Here is a 14527-nt window from a genome sequence, read left to right on the forward strand (position 1 = left end):
ATATCCAGTCCAAATTCAACTTCAACTGATGGAATTTTAACGCAGTATAATTTCTTATCCAACCCGCAACAGACTTCGGCGACTTGTCCGATGGTGTGTAATGTTTCTGCAACATGATACCGTAACAGGATTCCCATTACAATAATTGTTTTGCTGTTCTAGCTACAGTTGTGTTGCTATTTTATTTACACGGGTCCAAATTGTCATCCATCACCACTATAGTTTACTACAAAGTATCTCCACCAAAAGCAAGACTGTTACAATGTATCTTTGTCAGTTTGTGAGCCAGCCAAAGGCTACAACCTATTTGGAACCGTGAGAAAATGTGTTTTCCTTTAATTGAATACTAGGACATTTCTTAGGCTACTTTGGAACATTGAAAAAAATATAACCGTTTCAAGAAGTAGTCTAACAAAAAAGGTCGTATTTGCGTTTGATAAAAACTATACAACTTTGTTCCGACGTAGTGGGCACATATCTTAAAGTTGGACTGCAACAAAGCGTGCATCTTCCAACATTCGTCAAAACATTTGCAGAGGAAAGTAAAAACTAGACAACTCACCTTTCTCGGCGGAGGCTGCATGTTTGAATTTTAACCCCCAAGAAAAATCCTAACAAATATTTGCGTTAATCCGGAAATCCCGTGCAAAATGTTCTATAATTTAGATACAATCGAAAGACAACCATGCACTGTGATAATTTAGCTAGTCTGATTCAGGCGGCCATAACGACCAAACTCAACACACCGACGAAGTCCTGTTAAAAATTGACTGCCTCCGCGAACATAAAAGTGAAGTTTGCGATTCAGTGGGGTTTCCGGTGGAGGAGAGAAGAATGGCGACACGCTGAGGAAATGCACGGGATTTTTCATTGGGATTGAATTGCTCTGGGTTGGGATGAAGACTCGCCGTGGGCTATATCTCTCTAGTGGCAATGTCCTCTTCATAAACATTGGGATTAGTTGGGGATTAGGTGATACAGTACATCTCTCTAACCCCTGCACATCTGTGCGTTTAGGCCTATGCCGTGGTCCTCAAAAATACACCTATTTTATTATTCATTCTCTCTCAATTGTCTCAGATGAATATAGAGATTTATCCCTACCACAGATAAATGACACGTAAAGGCGAAATTATACATACAGTGCCTTGCGAAAGTATTCGGCCCCCTTGAACTTTGCGACCTTTTGCCACATTTCAGGCTTCAAACATAAAGATATAAAACTGTATTTTTTTTGTGAAGAATCAACAACAAGTGGGACACAATCATGAAGTGGAACGACATTTATTGGATATTTCAAACTTTTTTAACAAATCAAAAACTGAAAAATTGGGCGTGCAAAATTATTCAGCCCCCTTAAGTTAATACTTTGTAGCCTTTTGCTGCGATTACAGCTGTAAATCGCTTGGGGTATGTCTCTATCAGTTTTGCACATCGAGAGACTGAATTTTTTTCCCATTCCTCCTTGCAAAACAGCTCGAGCTCAGTGAGGTTAGATGGAGAGCATTTGTGAACAGCATTTTTCAGTTCTTTCCACAGATTCTCGATTGGATTCAGGTCTGGACTTTAACTTGGCCATTCTAACACCTGGATATGTTTATTTTTGAACCATTCCATTGTAGATTTTGCTTTATGTTTTGGATCATTGTCTTGTTGGAAGACAAATCTCCGTGCCAGTCTCAGGTCTTTTGCAGACTCCATCAGGTTTTCTTCCAGAATGGTCCTGTATTTGGCTCCATCCATCTTCCCATCAATTTTAACCATCTTCCCTGTCCCTGCTGAAGAAAAGCAGGCCCAAACCATGATGCTGCCACCACCATGTTTGACAGTGGGGATGGTGTATTCAGGGTGATGAGCTGTGTTGCTTTTACGCCAAACATAACGTTTTGCATTGTTGCCAAAAAGTTCAATTTTGGTTTCATCTGACCAGAGCACCTTCTTCCACATGTTTGGTGTGTCTCCCAGGTGGCTTGTGGCAAACTTTAAACTACACTTTTTATGGATATCTTTAAGAAATGGCTTTCTTCTTGCCACTCTTCCATAAAGGCCAGATTTGTGCAATATACGACTGATTGTTGTCCTATGGACAGAGTCTCCCACCTCAGCTGTAGATCTCTGCAGTTCATCCAGAGTGATCATGGGCCTCTTGGCTGCATCTCTGATCAGTCTTCTCCTTGTATGAGCTGAAAGTTTAGAGAGACGGCCAGGTCTTGGTAGATTTGCAGTGGTCTGATACTCCTTCCATTTCAATATTATCGCTTGCACAGTGCTCCTTGGGATGTTTAAAGCTTGGGAAATCTATTTGTATCCAAATCCGGCTTTAAACTTCATCACAACAGTATCTCGGACCTGCCTGGTGTGTTCCTTGTTCTTCATGATGCTCTCTGCGCTTTTAACGGACCTCTGAGACTATCACAGTGCAGGTGCATTTATACGGAGACTTGATTACACACAGGTGGATTGTATTTATCATCATTAGTCATTTAGGTCAACATTGGATCGTTCAGAGATCCTCACTGAACTTCTGGAGAGAGTTTGCTGCACTGAAAGTAAAGGGGCTGAATAATTTTGCACGCCCAATTTTTCCGTTTTTGATTTGTTAAAAAAGTTTGAAATATCCAATAAATGTCGTTCCACTTCATGATTGTGTCCCACTTGTTGTTGATTCTTCACAAAAAAATACAGTTTTATATCTTTATGTTTGAAGCCTGAAATGTGGCAAAAGGTCGCAAAGTTCAAGGGGGCCGAATACTTTCGCAAGGCACTGTATTTCTAGTAGCCTATCATTCAACATGGTTGACTAAAACAATGTCCAGGTTGTCTTGTGTTGTAGGCCTACTTTTGTGATTAAAGTAGGCTATTGGTCGTTAGCAGTGCACTGAGTTTGACGTGTTTATAATATAAGAGATTCATGGGAGAATGCAATTACATTTGTTAACTGGGCATTTAACAGGGGCAGGCTCTTGAACAGCTTATGCAATTGAACAGCCATGCAATAAGGCTAATAAATAGCTAACAAAATATCTACCTGACTATCTGAGTTAACCTTTATTTTTGCACTCTCTATGCACACTCACACACATTCACTCCATCAACTGCTCACTCACACATAGCATGCACGCACACTACACACACACACCACTCACAAACAAGCTGCTGCTACTCTTATCACATATCCTGTTGCCTAGTCACCTTACCCCTCCCTATACAGTACATATATACCTCAATCACTCGAGTATCCTTGCACATTATAAATATGGTGTTGGAATTGACCCTGTATATAGCATGCTTACTTACTTACATATTGTAATCTTCATATTTCTCATGTTTTTTTCTAGTATTACATTGTTATTGATTATTGCATTTTGGGGTTTTGAGTTAGCAAGAAAGACATTTCACTGTTCTTGTGCATATGACATTAAAATTAAAACTTGAAACTTGAAACTGAAACTAGACTAGGACCAGAACTTCCGCACAGGCATTTCACGCTGAGGAAAAACACACCAGACAATTTTTTCCTCAAGGCCCCCACACCAGCCCATTCTTAGCAAAATAATGATATTTCTGCGCTAAAACCCTAATTTAGACAGGCCCACTGGGCTAAAGATAAACCATTTCATTTCCCCAAATTGTCCCATGGCCAGAAGACCTGGGCCCGTATCCATAAAGCATCTCAGCGTAGGAGTGGTGAACTAGGATCAGCTCCCCATCTGTCCATATAATCGTAATCATTATGATCTAAAATACTAAATTGATCCTAGATCTGCATTCCTACTCTGAGACACTTGTGGGTATGATCCCTTTAAATACTATTTAAGGTATTTGAATTACTTTCAAAGTCATTTGGAATTAAGTGTTTGAATATTTTTTTATTTGAAAACACAAGTAGTTAAGTATTGAAAAGTATTGGCATGTATTTGAAATACTCAAACACACAGTAATTATACAAATACATAAATACTCCCATGCATTTGAACCATGTTTGTTTGGTATTTGAAATAATGTACTTGGAAATAGAAATAAGTATTTTCAAATACTTTCAAATAGTAGGCTATTTATAGGAAATTATTTTAAAATACTTTCACATACACTGTACATCCAATAGGAGTAGTTGATTCGGGCCACATCATTTGAAAATACTCAGATACACAGAAAATAATTATTTAAATAACAAATAGTCAAATGCACATATTTGAACCCAGGACTGATGGCCGTCTCTGGCCTTAATTGATCAAATCTCCGTGGAAGAGGTGGCTGTCACCCTTACACAAAAGGTGTTATGACTTCAAGGTTGAGAAATTACTTAAAACAGCTGATTTGGGCAATTTAAAACATACTGGCATACTGGTTGTCTTTAGAAAGGGTCACCCCCTTTCAATTACATTTCTCCACTGATGCATAGCTGATGTTGGAAATCTGAAGTGTAGTCTACGTCTTATCCTTTGACTGATTGCTTTGTTGCAATTTATAGAGGCCACAATGTTCCTTTAAGATGAATTGGCGGAGGACACAAATGTAACACAAGTAAAAGCTGGGCTTTTTGGGAAAGATTTTAATAGTTATTGAATGTTCTACATCGTACAGTAAGTATTATATCATTACAAACTTGCCTTACTTCTGTCACCAGAATCACTGACTGATCCTCATTAGAATGACATGAAAACAAAAACAGATTTACACTTCATATACACAAGTCTGATGTGGGACTCTGCTTTACAAACGTCCCAATCTTATGTTACAAAAACATTCCGCCAGTGTTGCTGCAACCATGTGACAGAACGTTGCAAGAGCTCTGGGGGCCATTAGTTGGGAAATCATTTTAATCTCAAGGTGCTGACTCTTTTAAACAATTTCTTTGATTATTTTTTTGGGAAGACACAAGGGTATACTTCACTCGCTCTAAATTAGTGTTCAAATCAAAGGTTTGACAAGGCCAAAGTTTATTGTGACCAAAGAAAACAGACAAACCAAAGAGATTGTGTGTTCAACCTTGGTGGAGCTGCTTGCTTCTCAAACCCCAGGCATTGAGACACTCAGGAGCAGTTCCCATAGCCTAGAATTCAAACTGAGTTTGCTACGTTGCATGGTTGTTACATAACATGAAGTGAAACGTAACAAAATAAGTTTCAATCCTAGGCTACAGCTCTCATGCTTCAGTCCACAAACTGTGGACCCATTCACTTTAGCATGTTTCAATAAACATAAATTGTAGTGTAAGGACTTGGCTCTGGGGTAACTTTCAGATAATGCCCAGTTAACACATTAGGTTCCCTGGATGTTCTGGGAACGTCTGTTTATGGTGTCAGTTTGGTTCCCGGAACATTGCTCTCGGGTTTCAATGCCTTGGGTCTTTGAGGGGAAAAGGCCAGCGAGTAGGAGGGACCTGTATGCCAGTCACTTCTGACCGGGTTGCCAGATTGTGTCCCTCCGCACATCTGCTCCACTTATCCTACAGACTTGTGTTCTGAAATGCCCTCTGAAGCACCAAAAGGCAACCCACTTGAGATTGACAATAAAGATTTTCTATCTTAAGAATAATAAACATCAATCAATAAACAAAACCTTAAATAACACTTATGGTAAAAAGCGCTTAAATTACATACAAGAAATTAAAAGTTTATCATTTTTTTTTGCCTTTTTTTAAAACACTGCAGTTATACTCATAGTACACATGGTTGAATTATTATTGAGGTTTTGAACCTCCAAAGATTTAGCACTCAACATAGCATTCACAGACTTGGGCCTGTGCAACTAGTCATATGCATTGTTCAGCTCTTGCATCACATTACATGTTCTAGTGAATAGCACTACAAAACTATATTTTTCGATGGTCTTCCCTCTAATGTTCCCAAAAAAATGTGGCACAATACATTTACTTTTGAGACTTGTTTTCAATGTTCTTGTTCTGTTTGGCTCTGTGATAGGCTACTGACAGGGGAGAGTAGCGGTTGGATAACGTTAGCTCTACACAGTCTGACCAGTGCCATGTTGGGAAAAAACTCACACAGGACTGTATACATGCCTCACTCATCTACACATCTATACCTCGTTCACTAGCGAATGCTACTGTTATCAATTGTCATATGTTGGGTGCAGGATGCCTCTCCTTTAAATTAAATGTTTTATTTACATTGGCGATGTAACACTGTGGCAAAAAAATGGCATTTAGCATTTTACATAGTAGTTAACTGATTGTAACAGATTGAAAAAAGCAGTAGCAATTATTCACAACAGATATTCTCTTAAATTTACAGTTGTTTATTGAGACCAAAGAGTCAAATGCACAGAACTAAATGAACTCTTAAGAAATCTCTTAAAATATGAGCTAAGTACCTGGTATTTAGTATAGATTATTACTTTTAGATGTTTGTGCAATACAATTTTGACACATTCACATGATAACTCTGATATGTGGTCATGATACGGTAACCTAGTACTGAACCATAATAACCTAGTATGGAACTCCTCCTCACAACCTTTAAACTCTACCCAAGCTGAACCCTGCTTCCTTGCCAACTCTATTCTGAATTCCAAATGGATCCCTAGCCCCTACACCCTAGTCACTCCTGTGGATGTAGGCGGACTGAATCAATACACTGTAAGCATTATGGTAAAATCTTGCCTTCTAATTGGCTGGGTGGAAATGTCAGCCATATTGATTTCACCTATCCCAATCCTCTCAGAAGACCTGAGAGGCTAGGGCTAGGTTAGGGGTTGATTTGGAGTCAACACATGCCGCACACGGACCTCTCCCAACTCAGTGCCCCTGTCATACGGTTTTTGGCCCCGACTAAAGGGACATGATTGAAACCTTTTTTTAAATGTTCCCAATTTCCTGTTAGAACACAAATTATTCCTCTCATACACATGATTCCCTTCACGATCCTAACTCCCTTCCATTGTGTCTGCTATTGGATGCCCTGGAAACAATGTCTTGAACCTGTTCTATTGGCTACTCTGAAGGGAGGGAGGGCCTAGGAGGGAGGCCCTAACAGGTTGGCCAACATGACGAGTAAATGTTTCCTTTCACTAATCTAAGTCCAAAATAATGTGTGTTACACCTGCCATTGTTTAGAAGATTTCACAAGACAGGTGAACTAGTATCAATTGCATGGACTACGGAGTAATATACACATTGAGACCAGATGACACAATTCTCTGGACTGAAACACATCTCTGTTGAGGTCAGTCTGGCTTCTAAAACCTTGTTTCTGTTCCAAATAGCACTTAATTCCCTATATAGTGCCCTACTTTTGACCAGAGCCCTAAATAGGAAGGGAATAGGGGGCCCGTCTAAAACCCTGATCCAACCAAGCAGTCTGGAACAGTATGTGTATATATTATGACTACATTTGGTGGAGTTTTTATTCGTTTTGGTCTTCGGCAAGGATTTTTTCGACTGTTCGTTGCACACAATTTTTTTCTTGCGAGGCAAGCCGAAGTTAACACCCTTTCATCGGCGATTGGTCAACAGTAGGAATTCCTCAATGAAGTGTTTGCTGTCATTCAATGATAGACAACTAATTTTCATGCAAATGTTTTCAATTGAGAAATACTCCACCAAACATCATAGTTAGATGTAAAATTGCACAACTAAGATCTCCTTTGCAAAAACATCAAAATGAATGACAGATTTCTAGATTAATTTGGACTATTTTGGCTACATAGTCCCAAAACTGACAAACAGTACTATTGCGTATTTTTTCTCTTTTTTCAAGCGAAGGTAAGGTATGCGAGCCCACTCGTTCGGTTCGGCTACCCAAACTGAAGCGTGTGGAAGAAGCCTTAACTCCGCTGTCTGCCCTGCACCCCTCACTACTGCCCTCTACTGGTCACCTGAAGAACTAGTGACACTGATCAGGGCCATGTTAAATTCCCGAGAAAACGTTTTGAAAAGGACTAAAACAGGGCGGTACAACCTGAATCTGTCCAATAAGAACACCAATTTTCGTTTTCCAATGCAAAACGTTTTGCTCTGCCGTGCCTTGCTGAACACGACCCAGGTAAATGGTGCAGTTAAGGGCCTAGATATCTATTAAACATGTAAACATGACATCACATGGGATCTTTATTGCGAATAACACTTATCTCCAGCCTGTGAGATCAATGGGAGGCATGCAGCACAAGGCTATGGGCATAGATGCTTGACCACAGCACAATTTAGATGCTTTTCTTCCCTTTTCCACTTACTACTCCCCTTGTATTCCTTTCTCCCCTCTCTTCTATTGACCGTAAATCCCTTGAATCCTTCAACTTAGTTATCCCTGGTCCAACTGACAATTTGCCTCGTCCTTCAAACTCCATGCACTTCAGTTGACACTAGATTAGAGTTGGATTCAATTCACAACATAGCCTGCAATAGGGAGACCCTATCCAGCAATCTATCCATCGCATCCTATGATGTCTACACTTTTGCGTCTGTGTGTGTGATGTCCTATAAATCTGTATATGTATTGTGTACATGTGCCACTACTCATACCAACTGAAAAAAACTAAATGTGAGTGTGTTTTTAAGTTTGCCGAGCTTTTACTTGTCCAAAAGAACCACAAACGCGCACAGGCGCTCGCTCACACGTCAGTATTCCTATATATAATATATATTCATGTATAGATATTTCAATTGCTTACAATACTCTAGTAGACGTAAAAGCTAATTATGTCCACTGAACTTACTGAAAATGTATTCTACATGGTGTGTAACTATTACGGTACTTACGGTATTAGTCTTTCTTCTACCACATGACTGATATACAGTGGGAATAATCTTACGAAGCCAAGTTACTGCACTGTTGCTACAAGCTGGAAGACGACCCTTGTTATCTTGTGCTGGAAGATGGTTGTGTTTGAACGTAAACCGAAATGGGAATGCAAATCAAGAAAAGTGGAAAATAATCTAGGCGCAACACAAAAGAAACAAGGCGCGACACTCGTACGGCGCTTTCCCCCCAATGTTTTTTGAAACATGAGAGCATTTGGCAGCATACAGAGAGGTGTTCATTCTCACGGCTGAAGGGACTGGCTTTGTGTCGTAACCAGTGTTCAGAACAGAAAAATACACACACACACACACACACAATTGTTTAGCACAAATGTACTATAAATGTACTATACTGCTGGTCAGTGTGTGTCTGGATTATAAGAGAGTCAAAATCAAAAAAACGAATAAAAAAAATCTGAGGCTGGTAAAAAAGAATAAAAACATGAAAAAGCAGCTTTTCCAAATCACATAATAATGCATAGTGACCCTTGCACTTTAGTTTTTTTCTTGCTGACAGACTTGGTGCTTGTATGCCAGACCTCCTGCACCAATGTAAGACTTGAGTTGTGAGCAATGTTTGACTCCTGAGAAAGAGTGAGAGAGAGAGGGGGAGTAGAGAGATGGAGAGGGGAGGGAGAAGAAATATGTATTCTATATGTAATTTACAAAGAAAATATCACATTTGTACTATCAATTCATTTTCTAAGTGACAATAACTCAGAATTACAGTTAGTTACATATATTGTTTTATAATAATAACAAATCTAAGCACTTATGTATCAAAGCACTGTCAATAGATTGGACCTTAACTCTCCTAACCATAGACTGGAATAACATTGTGTTAGGTTAAAACTGATCTAGGACGAGTAACTTACATGAGTGGGGCCCAGTGAGGAGGGTCTACCAGTGAGGAGGCACATAGCTGTACCCAGGTGTCCCCTGGGGCCGGTAGGTTGGCACGGTGACCGGATGTCCACCAATGTGCTGAGTGGCGTGCTGAGGCGTGGTCAGCAGAGTACCTGGGCAAAGAGGGTCAATCAGACAGACAGTTGTCATCACCATGGAAACATGTCAGTGACCAAACTTCTTGAGAAATTATCGGTCGAATACTGTTATAAACGTGTTATAAATAAAGCCTTTACTCCAAACAGAAACATTACTGTAAGTAATAGTTGTGTGAACTATTTGTTTGAGTTGTTGATAGGGTCACAAAATTCCCTTATCTGAGCATTTTGGTAAAGTTTTTCCAGAAATCTTGGTTGTAGGATTCCCAGATTTCCTGGCTATTCTCTCCTGATTCCACAAATCTTCTAACCAGTATTCTCTCTTTTCTTCTCTTTCTCTCAGGGTGCGTACTACACACAGCTGATGTGTGGGGCGGCAGGGTAGCCTAGTGGTTAGAGAGTTGGACTAGTTACCGAAAGGTTGCAAATTCAAATCCCCGAGCTGACAAGGTATAAATCTGTTGTTCTGCCCCTGAACAGGCAGTTAACCCACTGTTCCTAGGCCGTCATTGAAAATAAGAATTTGTTCTTAACTGACTTGCCTAGTTAAATAAAGGTAAAATAAAAAATAAATAAATTTCTGGAAAACCTGGGAATTTTGCAACCCTAGTAGTTGAGTGTTGACTTCTTACCAGCAGACATAGCCATGGTTGTGCCGGCCACCATGCCCATGGCCATATGGCCGTTGGAGCGGGGCTGTTGGACAGGGGCAGGGTAGAGGGCATTGGGGAGGCTGTTGGGCTGCACCACCGTGGTGTGGTGGATGACGTGAGGCTGAGCCGCATACATCGGCTGTGTGTAGTACGCACCCTGAGAGAAAGAGAAGAAAAGAGAGAAATGTTTTTTGGAATGCTTTGGCAGTATTAAATATGGACAAATGTTTAATTTGGCTTCTTTTACTTTTCTAGCACAGCTAATTTTACACAGCAAGCTAGCTGTCTAATAATCCCCAAAAAAGTAGAGAATGGTCATCAATCATCTTATAAGGTGATATTGTCAAACAGACAGCCAACCCAGTGAGTAGAAAGCAGGTCCTTACCTGAGCGTAGAGGTTCTGTTGGGGATAGGCACTTCTGATGGGGTACATGGCCGTCTGGTAGGGGTTAGGGGACGGGGAATAGGGAGGGGGCGCCCCATTGGACTGACCAGGGGGGACCTTGTAGGGCGTCCCAGCAGTGTATCCTAGATAAGATGAGAGGGAAGGATGGAAAGAGAGAAAGCAAGAGAGAGGGAGAGAAAGAGAGAAAGCAAGAGAGGGAAAGTCATGGAGAAAAAAGCAAGAGAGAGAGTAAGAGAGAGATCAAGCCGGCAGAGGGAAAGATGGAGAAAGAGAAAGCAAAAGAGAGGGAGACAGAAAGAGAGAGAGAACATGTGGTGAGCGAGACCTAGTTTCAGTTTCCAGATCATTTTCAATTGTCTTGACATTCAGATTGTCTCATTGGCAGAGGAGAACAGTTAGGACTGACAGTGCTCCTTTACAAAATACATGTAGCCTCCAAGATACAGTGTGGCAAAAAAGTATTTAGTCAGCCACCAATTGTGCAAGAACTCCCACTTAAAAAGATGAGAGTGGCCTGTAATTTTCATCATAGGTACACTTGAACTATGACAGACAAAATGAGAAAAAAATCCAGAAAATCACATTGTAGGATTTTTTATGAATTTATTTGCAAATTATGGTGGAAAATACGTATTTGGTCACATACAAACAAGCAAGATATCTGGCTCTCACAGACCTGTAACTTCTTCTTTAAGAGGCTCCTCTGTCCTCCACTCGTTACCTGTATTAATGGCACCTGTTTGAACTTGTTATCAGTATAAAAGACACCTGTCCACAACCTCAAACAGTCACACTCCAAACTCCACTATGGCCAAGACCAAAGAGCTGTCAAAGGACACCAGAAACAAAATTGTAGACCTGCACCAGGCTGGGAAGACTAAATCTGCAATAGGTAAGCAGCTTGGTTTGAAGAAATCAACTGTGGGAGCAATTATTAGGAAATGGAAGACATACAAGACCACTGATAATCTCCCTCGATCTGGGGCTCCACGCAAGATCTCACCCCGTGGGGTCAAAATGATCACAAGAACGGTGAGCAAAAATCCCAGAACCACACCTAGTGAATGACCTGCAGAGAGCTGGGACCAAAGTAATAAAGCCTACCATCAGTAACACACTATGCCGCCAGGAACTCAAATCCTGCAGTGCCAGACGTTATCCCCTGCTTAAGCCAGTACATGTCCAGGCCCGTCTGAAGTTTGCTAGAGAGCATTTGGATGATCCAGAAGAAGATTGGGAGAATGTCATATAGTCAGATGAAACCAAAATATAACTTTTTGGTAAAAACTCAACTCATCGTGTTTGGAGGACAAAGAATGCTGAGTTGCATCCAAAGAACACCATATCTACTGTGAAGCATGGGGGTGGAAACATCATGCTTTGGGGCTGTTTTTCTGCAAAGGGACCAGGACGACTGATCCGTGTAAAGGAAAGAATGAATGGGGCCATGTATCGTGAGATTTTGAGTGAAAACCTCCTTCCATCAGCAAGGGCATTGAAGATGAAACGTGGCTGGGTCTTTCAGCATGACAATGATCCCAAACACACCGCCCGGGCAATGAAGGAGTGGCTTTCGTAAGAAGCATTTCAAGGTCCTGGAGTGGCCTAGCCAGTCTCCAGATCTCAACCCCATAGGAAATCTTTGGAGGGAGTTGAAAGTCTGTGTTGCCCAGCAACAGCCCCAAAACATCACTGCTCTAGAGGAGATCTGCATGGAGGAATGGGCCAAAATACCAGCAACAGTGTGTGAAAACCTTGCGAAGACTTACAGAAAACGTTTGACCTCTGTCATTGCCAACAAGGGGTATATAACAAAGTATTAAGATAAACTTTTGTTATTGACCAAATACTTAATTTTCCACCATAATTTGCAAATAAATTCATAAAAAATCCTACAATGTGATTTTCTGGATTTTTTTTCCTCATTTTGTCTGTCATAGTTGAAGTGTACTGTATATACAGTTGAAGTCTGAAGTTTACATACACTTAGGTTGGAGTCATTAAAACTAATTTTTCAACCACTCCACAAATTTGTTGTTAACAAACTATAGTTTTGGCAAGTTGGTTAGGACATCTACTTTGTGCATGACATGTAATTTTTCCAACAATTGTTTACAGACAGATTATTTCACTTATAATTCAGTGTATCACAATTCCAGTGGGTCAGAAGATTACATACACTAAGTTGACTGTGCCATTAAACAGCTTGGAAAATTACAGAAAATTATGTCATGGTTTCAGAAGCTTCTGATCGGATAATTGACATCATTTGAGTCAATTGGAGGTGTGCCTGTGGATGTATTTCAAGGCCTACCTTCAAACGCAGTGCCTCTTTGCTTGACATCATGGGAAAATCAAAAGAAATCAGCCAAGACCTCAGAAAAAAAATTGCAGACCTCCACAAGTCTGGTTCATCCTTGGGAGCAATTTCCAAACGCATGAAGGTACCACGTTCATCTGTACAAACAATAGTACGCAAGTATAAACACCATGGGACCAGGAAACCGTCATACCGCTCAGGAAGGAGACGCATTCTGTCTCCTAGAGATGAATGTATTTTGGGCCAAAAAGTGGAAATCAGTCCCAGAACAACAGCAAAGGACATTGGGAAGATGCTGGAGGAAACAGGTACAAAAGTATCTATATCCACAGTAAAAAACGAGTCCTATATCGACATAACCTGAAAGGCCGCTCAGCAAGGAAAAAGCCACTGCTCCAAAACCGCCATAAAAAGGCCAGACTACGGTTTGCAACTGCACATGGGGACAAAGATCGTACTTTTTGGAGAAATGTCCTCTGGTCTGATGAAACTAAAATAGAACTGTTTGACCATAATGACCATCGTTATGTTTGGAGGAAAAAGGGGGAGGCTTGCAAGCCGAAGAACACCATCCCAACCGTGAAGCACGGGGGTGGTAAAGCTTGGTCGCAAATGAGTCTTCCAAATGGACAATGACCCCAACCATAAGTGAAATAATCTGTCTGTAAAAAATTACTTGTGTCAGGCACAAAGTAGATGTCCTAACCGACTTGCCAAAACTATAGTTTGTTTACAAGAAATGTATGGAGTGGTTGAAAAAATTGTTTTAATGACTCCAACCTAAGCGTATGTAAACTTCCAAACTTCAACTGTATATAGTTTCCACAGAGCTTTGGACATATATGAAGCAGAACCAGCTGTATTATGAATGCCCAAAGAGAGGCCATGGGCTTGTTTGACATTGCAGCCGACGTGATGCATTTTGGGTCAATTGTGACTGATCTACAAATAATAATAAGTAGATATTTATGATGCAAGGTAATTTGTAGATCAGTCAGTCGACAGTCGGCTGTAATCGTGAACAAGCCCTGTGTCAGACAACTTAGCCATGACTAACAACACACAGAATGTGAACATTATTATTATTTATTTTTTACTCAAACACTCAAGCACACACACGCAGGCACACACACAGAGAAGTGTACGTTCTGGTGGGTTTTAGAGGACACTGATCATTACATTCATGTTAGAAAATCACCAAATCACTTCCATGACTCAAACACACATTATCTATCCAACTGAAATGTAGTTACACTATATTAAAAGAATGTATGCTGCAGCAGCCAGCAAACATGTTATATGACACAGCACAGCACTAAGCCAAGCAAGGTGCCATCCCACAGCCCCTCCCCCTATATCACTTCCCCCTGTGATGTCACTCACTA

At 40.6% G+C, this 14527-nt stretch overlaps 2 protein-coding genes across 3 annotated transcripts in view; both read right to left on the reverse strand.

The window, feature by feature from the left end:
• LOC110533478 (F-BAR and double SH3 domains protein 2) overlaps positions 1-828 on the reverse strand; it is a 50930-nt gene extending 50102 nt beyond the window's left edge. The window contains exon 1 of the mRNA XM_021617728.2: positions 563-828. Within this exon, the coding sequence (XP_021473403.1) occupies positions 563-583 (21 nt within the window). The 5' untranslated portion in view covers positions 584-828. The remainder of the gene's footprint in view (positions 1-562) is intronic.
• Positions 829-4534: 3706 nt separating this feature from the next.
• The window catches only part of LOC110533479 (protein FAM168A), a 54256-nt gene continuing 44263 nt past the window's right edge, over positions 4535-14527 (reverse strand). For both annotated transcript variants that reach the window (XM_021617732.2, XM_021617731.2), the window contains 4 exons: positions 10802-10944; positions 10395-10572; positions 9634-9777; positions 4535-9342 (listed from right to left, as the gene is read on the reverse strand). In XM_021617732.2, coding sequence (XP_021473407.2) covers positions 9659-9777; positions 10395-10572; positions 10802-10944 — 440 coding nt within the window. In that variant the 3' untranslated portion in view covers positions 4535-9342; positions 9634-9658. The remainder of the gene's footprint in view (positions 9343-9633; positions 9778-10394; positions 10573-10801; positions 10945-14527) is intronic.

The sequence above is a fragment of the Oncorhynchus mykiss genome, chromosome 10 (assembly GCF_013265735.2).
Source record: "Oncorhynchus mykiss isolate Arlee chromosome 10, USDA_OmykA_1.1, whole genome shotgun sequence".
In the NCBI taxonomy this organism is placed as follows: domain Eukaryota; kingdom Metazoa; phylum Chordata; class Actinopteri; order Salmoniformes; family Salmonidae; genus Oncorhynchus; species Oncorhynchus mykiss.